Genomic DNA, 12,595 nt, shown 5'->3' on the forward strand with positions numbered 1-12,595 from the left:
ATGCACAGCTTCTCAGGGCAATGTGTTCCAGTGTTTCACTACCCTCATCATAACAAAAAAATTCTTCCTAGGTCTAGTCTGGATCTTCCCACTTCCAGTTTAAAACCATTAACCCTTGCCCTGTCTCAAGGCCCTGATAAAAAGTCTATCCCCATCTTTCTTGTAGGTCTCTTATATGTAATGAAAGGCCGCAATAAAGTCTCCCTGGAGTTTTCTTCGGGCCGAACAAACTCAAGTCTCTCAGCTTTTCCATAGGGAAAATGAACCCTAGCCCTGATTATTTTCAGGTTCTTGTCTTCCCTGAACTGAGATTTGCACAGCTGGACACAACACTCCAGGTGGGGTCTCACGAGAGTGGAGGAGAGGAGCAAAATCCTCCCTTGCCCTGCTGGCCATGGTGCTTTGGAGGCATCCCAGGACACGGTTGTCTCTCTGGATGGCAAGAGCACATTGCTGGGCCATATCCAGCTTTTCACCCACCAGTATGCCAAATTTTGGAGAAAGTTAAAAATAATACAGAAAAACTCTTATTTGCCCCAGTACAGTTACTTTGGTATTTCATTAGAGTTCATTACCTCTTTTGTTTAACCACCTGGCAACAATTTTAAGTAGGAACAAAAGCTAGTTTTGAACTGCAAACAAATAATATTGGATGGGAAAAAATTCTGTAAAGCAGAAAGGAAAAAGAAATATTTCCTTAGTATATACAATGAAACTGAAACCTTATTCAAACATTAATGAAAAAGCTTAGAAATTTTACTGAAGAATTTTTTTCTTTTGACTTTTGTGACTAAGTCTGTTTACTTTTTTTCATTAAACTTTTAAGTTCTGCATCAATAGAAAACATGTCTAAACCTTGATATTTTGTGCTATCTTTTGTCCTCAAGGTTTAGCTAATCTACTTGAAACTCTCAGGTCAACAAAATTTTTATTCAATCTAGCATTAGTTTCAATTACTATTGCTTTTTGAAAGCACTTAAAAAAAAAAGTAAACATTTCCTAAATTAGGGAAAAATATGTGCGTGGCCTCTTTTTATGTATTTCAGTAGTGTTATTATCTAGCTGCAAACATTTATTTTTCTAAGTAAAAATAGTTCTAATAACTTAAAATTAAGTGATATGAAATAAAAAGCACATTTTAGACTTAAAAAGGGATTAATTTGAAGTTAATGGCTTTTATAAAGTTGACTCTAAAGTGGAAGTAAGTGTTGTATATGAGATTGGACTGCTTTTATTATACAACCTGTTTCAGCTCCTGTAGGCCTAGTGTTTACACTATCTCTACAGAAACCCATACTGAAAAGCTGTCAATATTAGAGGAGCTTGGCAGCACAGATTTACTGCCCTCCTTGCGCTCAGGAATGACAGCCTGATTTAATTCTGCCTGTAAAGCCTTGTCATGGGGTGAAAAAGGCAGGCAGAATAAATCACTTACAATTAGATAGTTCATTAGTGTTTTCCAATAGTATCCTCTCCTAGAAGACACATTATCTTCATATCCTATCAGGCTCCCTTGCCTCCAAGTTAACTTCACGGAGTAGGGATACTAATGGATTCTGTTGCTTGTGTCACAGTCCCTGATGAGCAGATGAGCAGACTCTAAAATATTCCTACAGAAGAAAGCTTCACCCCCTATCATTTCGATACAAAAACTTCAGGCTGAGCTGAGAGACTGAGCTCCAGCAGGAGTTTGATAAAGCTGAACATTGTGTGGCATAGTGATGGTACTCTTCTGTCACAGCCTGATGCTCAGAGTGTTAGTCACCCGTAATAAAGCACTGAGAAATCAAGGAAGGCAGGCAAATAAAACTATAGTGATCTACTGAACACAAGGGCTTGGAACACAAGATGGGAAAGAATTACTGCTGTTGTAGTGACAATACTTTTAATTATATATAGTCAATGAAAAATAAACTATTAGAGAGAGAATAAAATACTTCCAATTAATGGAAGTAATGTAATGTTCAAACTTAAATGAAGTATTTTTCTCTTGAGGGTTTGGCTTACTATTTTATTTAGCTTAATGTAATTTAAATTATAAACAGAATGGTTTTGTAAGCCCCCAGAGAAATGTACTTTATTTATAATGTATTTCCTTTGAAGTGGTTATGGAAATCATGCTCTTCCTGAAGTCTGTATTTCACACACCACCTACAGCTGCAAGCTAGTCAGTCCTCACAAGTTAAATATGATCTGTCTGGTGAAGTGCATTACAAGAAAACCCGAGATTTTTTCTTAAAATGCCAGAGGAAACAAAAATTTGTAATTCTGCAAACTAAGTCTTCCTTTCAAAAAAAGTTATTGAAAGATCTTTGTTGACAAAAGTTATGTTTTTTTCAGAGGGAATGGAACTCAGCCATAGTCATTTCACTTGAGTTTTTAATGCACATAATGAAAGAATAATTGTTTATACTATACCCTAGAGAGAGTTTCAGCTGGGAAAAATTATAGTTTGTATACTTCAGTTTAAACACATAAATATTTCTATCTTTCATTTAAATAAAAAATCCTTAAAAATTTAATTATAGTCTAAAGAGAAGACTTTCTTTCAGGAGGACAATGACAAATGCCAAGTTTGTGTCAACTTTTTTCCTCCAAGTAATTAAAGTTACCTATTTACACATAAATAAATGGAACCCCAGTCTATGTGTTCTCCTCACCTTCAACAGCTACTGCATCGAGTTGGTTAAATAACTAGAGACAAAGAGGAAATTGTTTCTAGAAAATTAATTTTGGCCATTAATCATCTTTATAAAGCATAATAGTACCTTACCCTAATGGATGAACTGTTACCTTAACAGGCCAGCACAGACATACAATAGGCTAAGCTGTGATGCTTCTCCTGAAATAACATCACACAAGTCACTTCAAAGGGAATAGACAATTAAACACTGTAAGATTTGGCTGACTCTGCAACTGCTTACAGCATGAGCTCATGACAGCCACAGTCAGATTACATGTGCTTGGGAAAGACCCTTCCTTTTGTCAAACCTACTCTTCTGCTCTAACCTACTACCAAAATGGATAAATAAACAAACAAACAGAGAAACAAACTAAAATACAGGTTTTCATTAGTCTTGGATTAAGAGTTTGGAATAATTTTTCAAGGGTAATATTTAGGAGAAAATATTTCTTTGTAACTACTCTATAAAACAAACATCATTGCTCTGGTGTTAATTTCTCATGGAGTTGGTTGATTTTATCAATAACACAAAGTTTCTGGTAGATATATAATCCATTAAAGTATTTACAATCAAATTTATGAATGAATATGAATTATTTTTTACTGCTGTGGCAATAAGCACTGTAGGGACCCCAGGAAGGTGCAAAGGAGTGCTCTTTATTGCCAAAAGCCTGGCCTTCTTAAGCAGTCAGCCACTTATCAGTTTACATAGTTTTAAGTCACGACAAGCCCAAGCCAACCAACCACCCCACAGCACGATGTGGACACGATGTGGACAGCACTTCTCTCATATCCTTCATGTCTCTCTACCCCGATTCCAGCTGAGTCACGCTCCCACAGCTCCCTTCTACTTGGCCTAAGTAACAGGGAGAGACATGCTACAAAGCCCTCCCTTTAAAAAGCCTCACCTATCGGTAACATCTTACAAATTGGGTTTTTTAAAGTAATCTTTCTCCACATGCTACTGTACAAACCTTTTAAGAAAGAACATTACCTCTGGCCCTTCTTAGATCAGACATTATCCAGTATCCATTATTCACTCTTGAAAGTGACACCAATTGTGTTAGAAATTGCACTTGGTTTTAGAGATCCAAGACATACCACAACCATTGCAAACATCTATGCTTTGCTAAAAGCTACTCAAGCACAAGTACTACTTGCTTTGCATGACAGATGCACATCATAGTGACCATTATCCTTGTGTTTGAAGTGAGATTTTAAGATTCTGGCAGCCCAGTCTAATGTACCTGTGCTGAGCAACATAATGCTGCTCCTCTTGATGACTGTAACATGTTCAGAACAAGTGACAAATTCTGTTTAATGCTCTGCACACTTCTGGATAGTAAAGAACATTATTTTATTATTTCTTGATAGATATAATCCCCAAAGAGGTAGCATGACAGCATAGCGTAAATCTAAAGCAAATCATTAGATCTATTTGCATGAATGGCTTTGTTGCCATTAATTTATTATCAATAAAAAAACCCAAGCAATAGATATTAATCCCTGGCTTTCCTGAATATGGATTATATGGCTTGGTGCCTTAACCCTTCTTTTTTTGCTCATTGTTTCCACATGGTCATATCAGAGTCTAAGTGACAAATATAACATGTCTATACAGGAAGAGACAGGTGGACAATAACAAAATATACAGAAGCTAGCCATATGATTTTAGACACTTTCTTTATTGTTCTCCTTCCACATCTAAACTGAGCAGGTATTTTCAGGTATCCTGAAATTCAGCATCCATTATAAAATTTTCTGCAATGGAATAGTTGTGCCACTGACACCTGCAAAAAAGACATTTGCCCATTCTCTTCAGACTCAATATCCTCTCCAGCATAATAAATGTCTTTTGGGATTGCTTCCCTACCCAGCAGCTACAATTGGGAAAGACTTTGGATACTCAAAACAGAAAACATGAATCTCTTTTCCATTCTGGAGATAGCAAGGCATTTAAGAATTATGATAACTTAAATTTAATTTTAACCACCAAACCAGAAATATATGTTTTCAGTACTTATTAACAGAAATACTGCCATCCTAGGAAAATAAAAGAAAAGAAAATAAGAATCCCAAACCACAAGCTTTCACTTTTTGCAAAATACCTGAAAAACATTTAATTAAAGCTGGAAAATTATCAAAACAATATGAAAGTCAGCTGTGTATGTAACAGCATGCAATATACCTTGTCATTATTTCAGGATAAAAAAGCAGGGATAAACATTGTTACTCAATTCATCTGAGGCACCTGCGGTTAAAACTGAAGCCATAAAAAATTCAGCCAGTACCTTCTGAAAGTGCTTTACAGAGATGACTTACTTAGAAACCTTTTCCAGACAGAACTGAGTGATGGAAATCTCAAGATGCTCCAGGAACAATCACAACAAACTTTCAGTGTCACAGTTCCAAAAGAGAGCGTGAAGAGAGCTGTTTGTGATGTGCAGAGACTGTGCCAGCATGTGTAAATGCAGGCCATCTAAACCACTGCTAAGCACCCAAGCTGATGGCTGATTTCCATAAAACTAGAAATGCAAACCAAGGTAGAGCTTCTACAGTTTAAGGAATGTAAAGGAAACACCAATTATAATGTAGACATAAACTCTGCAGCTTACCAATTCATGTGAATTGTTTTAAGTGCCACTGCAACTGAGACATAAAACAGCATAGCATACAAGGGAGAAAGCAGTCAAGAGACAATAAATGCTGGCAATTTAATCAGAACAATTTAGTCCTTTGCCTAGGTCTGCTATGTCAGAGGGAGGTGACTTGCTGAAACTAAATACAGTTAGCATATCAAAACAAAAAGGAAAAATACACTTTTCAAGAAATTGAATATAAATCACTGGATTCGCAGCTCTTCTATAGCAAAACTGCACAAGTTTATTTATTCTGCAGAAAATCCTGGTGATAGAATATTGGCTACATTTTATATTTTGTCTGAAACTCATTGAAAACTTGAAGATTTGTGCAGAAGCTCAAGACGATCAAGAGAAATAACTTGAAGGCATCTTTCTTCTGATTATTAATATCATGATACTCTTCCACTCTTCTTAAGACAAGCACAGAGGTTCATGCATGCAAACCTGTTCAGCCTAGCTCTTACCTGGCTAGCTCTTATTCTGCTAGCTGTGTGCCTGTAATAACAAGAAGCTCAAGGTTTGCTAGCCGCTTCAGAACTCATTCAATTTCTCTGCTGGGTTTATGCCCAAGCTGAAATTTCCACCACTGCAGCTGCTACTAAAGTTAGTTCAGGTGCTCCTACAGGAATTATGGGCATCACATCACACTTGCCAGCACCTGCAAGTACTTAAAATAGATGTGGCAAGAAGACCAAACACATTGTGACATATAACAGTCTAGTTTTGTGCTTCTGTTGACAATAAAACTCATCAAAAAGTTGCAGGATCTCAGTGATATTGTAGTCCATAAATTCCAAAAGACCCTGACTCCACAAAGTGAGCACTTTTGCCAAAGCCCAGATGTTGAATATTTTAAAAATATAGTGTGGCTATAAATAGTTTTTTTTGGATTTTACCTACATGGTCCAGTGAGGATCATCAGAGCAGCTAGTTGGATCAGACACTGTAATTCTGTGAACTCCACTTTTGGAAACAAAACTGGTACTGTGTCAGCATATGGGCTGTGAACAAAGCAAAAGATGGAACAATTATTAAAACAGATTATAGAAATATGGGGAAAGCACAGACATATAAGCCAAAAGGCCTCATTTGGAGCAAGATAAAAGCTGTTAATACTTTTTACTGCCAAATAATACTTTTCCTTTTTCTTTTTTTTCAATCTGGGAGCCCTAGTTGGAAATAGAACTCAAGCACACATTTTTCACACAGAGATCTGGAGCAGTGGTAATATGGTACTGACAAGCCTTTGGGCTGCTCACACCTATGTCCAAAGGGCTGTGTATGATCAGTATTTTCAGATTTTTTTTTCCAAACCTGGTGACCAAACTGGAGTGAAGGCAACAGTTTCTCGTACAAGCAGTCATGCAATCACAGAATACGAGGTTGGATCTTTCCCGAAAAAAACAAAATTTGGACAAGATAACCCAGAAAACTGTCCAGCTGAATCTTAGAAGTGATCAGTGCTGGAGGATCCATCACTTTCCTGGGAAGCTTGTTATTTTAAGGCTGCAGCTGTGTCAGCAAACAAACATCTCCCACACAGAGGAATGATCAGCCCATTCAAACCAGGGAGCAGGTTGCTCCAAAGGTAGAATAAAGAACTGGGGTCTCCTTTTCTTCCCCAAATGAGGCAGTCTTTCGAGCTAACCACTTTAGAAAGTTCGTCTGGAATATATTTTTTCATGTAAAAAATGTAACAGAGGAAGCAAAAATATTAATAATTAAAACCTAAACAAAACACTTTTTTCTGCAGAAGTTTCATATTTCTGAATTCAGAAGTGTAGGAGAAATATTAATGACTGACCACCATGTTTCATTTCATTATATATAATTAGGGCCGATTAGAACCATGTGCCATTATTATCCCATTTATTGCATGCCATTGTAGCCTAAGGCTTCCAGACCCCTTAGAATAACTTAAACACAGAAGAGTGAGTCTGATTAAGACATTTGAGTTTTTCATAGTGTCTCAGCCTTTAACAGAATGCCAAGGGACTTTACTCCCAGGTGTTATAAAAAGGAGGCAACAGACTGGAGAGGGAATATATTGGCTATGCTGCATGTTCAGTTTCTCAGGAAAGGAAAAAAAACAAAAACAAAACCACCAAAACCCAACAGCAACAAGAAGGGTGAGGTTTCTAACAAAGCAGAGATGATATTTCAGTTAATTTTCAGAGTGGAAGAAAATACACATTTACTACCCATGTACATTGCTGCATGCCAGCCCAGCACTTGTAACACAGCTCTGGTAGACTTTTAACCATGAAGATCTTCCCCCTCTTCCAGTAAAACACTCCTGGAAGAAAGCTGCTCCCTCCACTCACCCTGTACTGTCAAGAAGTGAAATGAGTGGAAGCCAATCTGAACACCCCCTTAAACCAAATGAACCCAAGAGAGGCGGTATTTTAATGAATAAACAGAAAGGAAACAAATTAAATATGGCCAGAATTTGTCTTACAAGGACTGCAAAGAAATTCTTAGCTGGACATGTCAGTGTGGCAACACTTTTGTAAGAGCAGGCTTTGAGATGGACCCTCTCAGCTCAGGATCTACACTTAGATGAGAGACTATCACTCCAAACTCCTTGAAACATTCATTTTCCTGGGCATTTCTTGGCCTAGCCATTACCCCACTGTAATGCTCTGCTACACTTTCAATGTAGAAGAATAATTAAAAAAACTCTGCTACGTGATCAAACTCAGTTTTAAATAACTTGCAAACTTTTAAGACTGCAAAACAATTGAAAAGAGAAGCCTTTTTTTAGTTAGCTGAGCCTCCTTTTAGTTGATGAAATTAAGTTTCTGGCAATTAAAATTTGAATTTTAATAATTTCTCTCTTATCAAGTTATTATGCTTTTACTTAGCAAAAAAATAATTTGTTATTAAATTAGGTTTTCAAGCTATTATCAATTAAAAAAAAATATTCCAAATAATTTTTTACAATATTTTAGTTTTATGCCATTACTAGCAAGAATCCACTTTTACCCTCCTAATAATGCAGGTTGTGACTCAGAGCTTTGGAATTCATTGCCTTAATTTGCAATAAACTAAGACTCCTTAAATAAGCTCGAGCTGTTTGTATATTCAGCTACAAAGCTAATACACTCTGCTCTTTATGGACAGTGACCAAGGCCAGTTGACAATCCAGCTTGTGCAGAACATCAGGCTCCAGTTGAAGAACCCTGTCAACCCAAAGCCCCATTCCAGCTACCAGCATGAGCCCTGGCCCTATTTAAGCCATCATCAGCCACCTCTAACCTCATTTACTAAGTCTGTGCTAGAAAATTTAATTTGGGGGCTGCTTCTAGGCACTGGCACCCAAACTCTGCCATAAAACTGTGAGTGGTCCTAGCAGGATTTTAGCTTGGGTGTGGTCTGGGAGGCAGCACAGCCAAGGAATGTGAGTTACACTCTGCACACATGGGCACACTATGAAGAGGAGAGGACTGAAATTTGTGGCACCACAAATACAGTTGTGATTTCAATGGAAAAAAAAAAAAAAGCTGTGGTCAGGACAGGCAGGCACTCAGTACTCCAGGTACAGACCTGAAAATCACGTTTTATGGCTTGTACAATTCCTTTCCTATATTCATGAGAATCCCTGATTAAAACAAGAAGAGACCCAGTGCTGCCTTTAGCTTTTTATTTATCTTTAATAAAATCTCACTTGAGACTACAATGTCAGAAAAGCCTCTAAATAAGAGAAGTACTTTTGTGGCAAGAACTATGGATGCAGTAATTTCTACCCTGTTTACTTGAGAAGACAAATTTACATGCATTGACTCTGCACTGAGAAAATTAGTTCCTGTGTTTCACCAAGTAGGTTCCTCTCTAAGGAAAATCAAATTCACAGACTGGTAAAACTTTATACATAATAAGGTAAGTATTTCACATGAGTGTGTATCAAGAGAGATAAAGGTGATCTCATGTGTTGGGATCTTTTAAATGAATAATGTTCAATTTTTGCCTGGCTGTGAGGACAGAAAAAGGTCTGCAAAAATTGACTTGGGTATTTTTATTCTCTTGCTGAAATAACCTATTAAAAATTGACACTTCTACACATCAAATTTTTCAACCTCAAAAATGCCTACAGAGAAACCTAAATAAATAAAAAAGCATTTTAATTGTTGAATGAATACGGATTATAATGAATATGATCCTATGAAAAAAAAAAAAAAAAAAGTCCAAAAAAGAATTTCTATTTCCAATGGGCTTTAAGAGTAGAAAGAAAGAGTAGAAAATATTTTAATTCTTAAGCTTCAGACATAAAAAATTCTGCAAGCTGGAAGAAACATCTCTGCCTTGTACTTATTTCAGGGGATCCCATTAGAAAGAGGTTAGAATCATTGTGGACCAAGACAATATCAAAGACGGATGGTAAAGATTGCAACTGCAATATCTGAACACTTGAAAAGTGTCTCCCCACTGATACAACAGAAAAACGTGCAATATGCAGGTCAAAACAGAATTTCTTTGCTGGGACAATTTCAATATCACACAAATTCATCCAACTTGCTCTACTTTTATTTTCTCAGGATGGCTAAAAAAAATAATTTTATGCTCCTTTCATTCCGTTTAAAAGAGTTAAAAACTAATGATTAACATCCTGATTTAGAACAATATTCTTGGTGAAGACATGTCAATTCACAGTATTGTTTTAGCCAACCCTCTTTCAGCTGCTGAAGAACTAGAAGCCTTTATTTTAATTTGGAGTTCCAAGGAGTATGGTAAAACAAAATCCGAACATTTCAGGTATGGTTTTAATTTGGCAGTCTCATAGCTCAAAAATTGTTCAATCTAGACATATCACATTTGTTTCACTCTAGAATAGTGACTTCAGTGTTTAATTGACAAAGCTGAGTGCCTGTTATGTAAATACTCAGGACTGCTCAGCATTAAGGTGCTCAACTCCATTCAGTTCACATACAAAGCATCTCAGAAGTGCACTACAGTGTCTGAGTAATGAGTAGAACAAGTAGCTAAGAAAAAGGAAAACATTAGGGCAAAACCACTAGAAGAATACTTCAACCTAATTGCTCTATTACTTATGTTTTCTACATACCTGGCATATAGCCACAAAAGCTTTTTAAAATTTGCAAAGTGATTACTCTCTCAGATTGCTGTTCCTTCGGGTGCTTACCGATAGTGTCTAGTAGGTGCTACCTACTAGTGTCTCTGACGAAGATTATTATTTTACACTGAAATCTTTTAAATGTCATGTATAATTTTATATGACACTAATAGATAATAATGGTTAAACAGACCAAAACAGGAAGCTCACTACTTAGTGTACAGTTATCAGCATTAATAATTTAGGAAGTGGTTCCACTTAACTTTAGATATCTTTGCAGTTACAGGCATCTACCCCTGAGCTGTACAGTTAACACAAGAAAAGCTGTCACAACAAAGAACCATTCAAGAGGGCTGATGTGTTTTACTTGTTGGCCCTAGGTTGAGACAAAATAAGTTTTATGAAGATCTCATGTTCACCATCCATTATGAGCACATCTAAATCTGTTTTGATGAATCCCTTACTGAGTGTTCATTTCACATGATCGCATATTAATATCCTTAATTGTTTCTAGCAATCCCTTCCATCCTGTGTTTAGTCTGTAAATATTTTGACCCATCCTGCCACTTAAAGCAAGATTAGGCTCCACTATACACATGGAAGAAAAAACATACCCCTTCTTGTGGAGGACAGGCTTATCTGAAAAAGATGTCCCAAGAACATACTGCTCCATTTATTTCACACAGTTTCACTTGAACAGTTACTTAAAAGTTTCAAGATATGCATGACTTCCATAATGATAGCCTTTTCTCCACCCCTTTCTGCAACTAATAAATCCCTCCAATGTGGTTTTTACTGTAACTGATCACTCTAAACACAGAAAAACAAAAAGTCTCACAAAACAGTAGACTTTTCAACATTTTAGGAAATATTTGGGCGTGACTTACGTACACAAGATACGTCTGGTGTGTTAAATCTGACAAAGTGGGAAAGCGTAAGTAAAATTTTGAATTATCATGAGGCAGCTGAATGTGCAGTGAGTAATATGCTGCTTTATCAGTTGGAAGCAGATGGACTTCCCTGAAAAGGGATTGTAAGTCTGTTAATGGAAATGTGCAGCTTGTTCACTGGAATATCCAGGTAGGAAATGTCCCATAATTTGGCCTTTCCTAATTACTGCCAGGCAGCACAGGAAAATCCAAGTAATCATGGTTTTTTTTCTAAACTCCATTTTGTATCAAGGATACAAAAAAACTACCCAATAAATATCTCAATTGAACATCTGATGAGAAATTATGGGATTAATGATGCTTGTAAGCAAAAAGAAGAGACAAACTGTTGGCAAGAGTTGCAATAATCTCTGATGCTCACTTACCCAAACCCACTCTTTTACATCCACAGTGCAGCCAGCAGTCTGGCATGGTGCTGACCATGGAGTCACCTGTTGGTGCCAAAACCCGGGAAAATTCGAAAAGCGGGATTCAAACCCAGAAAGCAAGGATTGCTTGGAAAACAGGAGCAGCAGTCAGGACTGCTGGACCAGTCCTGGAGAGGGAGACATCCCTGAGACCAGAAAGAAGATGGAAGCCCTGATAAAGGTTGTATTTCAATTAGATTGTAAACCAAATTCTTTTACTCTTGCTATTGCAAGGCTTTTGTATATTGGGGTCATAAATCAGCTAGTAAAGATTATCCACCCTAAGGTGTGGGACAGATGTACTAAAACCCTTGCGAAGAGACCTGGAGGGCGGCAAGAAACTCTCTGCTGGCCACCCCGAAATTTGGGGTCAGAGCAGCTACACAGACTCCACAGCCCCCAGATGAGAGCAGCTCAGCTGAGCCGAAGGGGACACAAGAGGGCGATACGTCCCCTCAATCCCCGAACCCTGATCTGCTCTCAAAGGGACAACAGAGAGCAGAAGATTTTTAGAGAAAGTTAACAGAAGAGGCCAGGGGGGCTGCATGAAAAGCCCAGGGGGAACCATCCCCCCAGGTGCCTCAAAATGGCGCTGAGCAAAAGAACATAGAGCTGGTAAGGAATATCCTTAGTGAGAACAAAGAACAAGCACTGGCATTGAGGGATGAACATAGCTGGGGGGGTGGGAGAGATAAGGAATGTGAGGAAGAAAGAGAAACTGAAGTGAAAGAGATAAGATGCGGGGGAGGTGTACAGAGGGAGGGGCAAAGGAATATAAGAGAGGGGGCAGAGAGTGAGAGCCGAGAGGGGAAAAGGAACAGAGGGTGGAGTGAAGGGCGGAG

The 12,595-nt window shown here is 37.6% G+C and overlaps 1 protein-coding gene across 4 annotated transcripts in view; it reads right to left on the reverse strand.

Moving 5' to 3' along the window:
* The window catches only part of CHRM3 (cholinergic receptor muscarinic 3), a 261,610-nt gene that overhangs the window by 117,071 nt on the left and 131,944 nt on the right, over positions 1-12,595 (reverse strand). For 2 of the 4 annotated variants that reach the window (XM_058836480.1, XM_058836479.1), the window contains exon 3: positions 6,222-6,326. In XM_058836480.1, the coding sequence (XP_058692463.1) occupies positions 6,222-6,326 (105 nt within the window). Of the gene's footprint in view, positions 1-6,221; positions 6,328-12,595 lie in introns of those variants that run through there. The other 2 variants (XM_058836481.1, XM_058836482.1) reach the window with 2 other exon arrangements.

Source organism: Poecile atricapillus, chromosome 3 (assembly GCF_030490865.1).
Source record: "Poecile atricapillus isolate bPoeAtr1 chromosome 3, bPoeAtr1.hap1, whole genome shotgun sequence".
In the NCBI taxonomy this organism is placed as follows: domain Eukaryota; kingdom Metazoa; phylum Chordata; class Aves; order Passeriformes; family Paridae; genus Poecile; species Poecile atricapillus.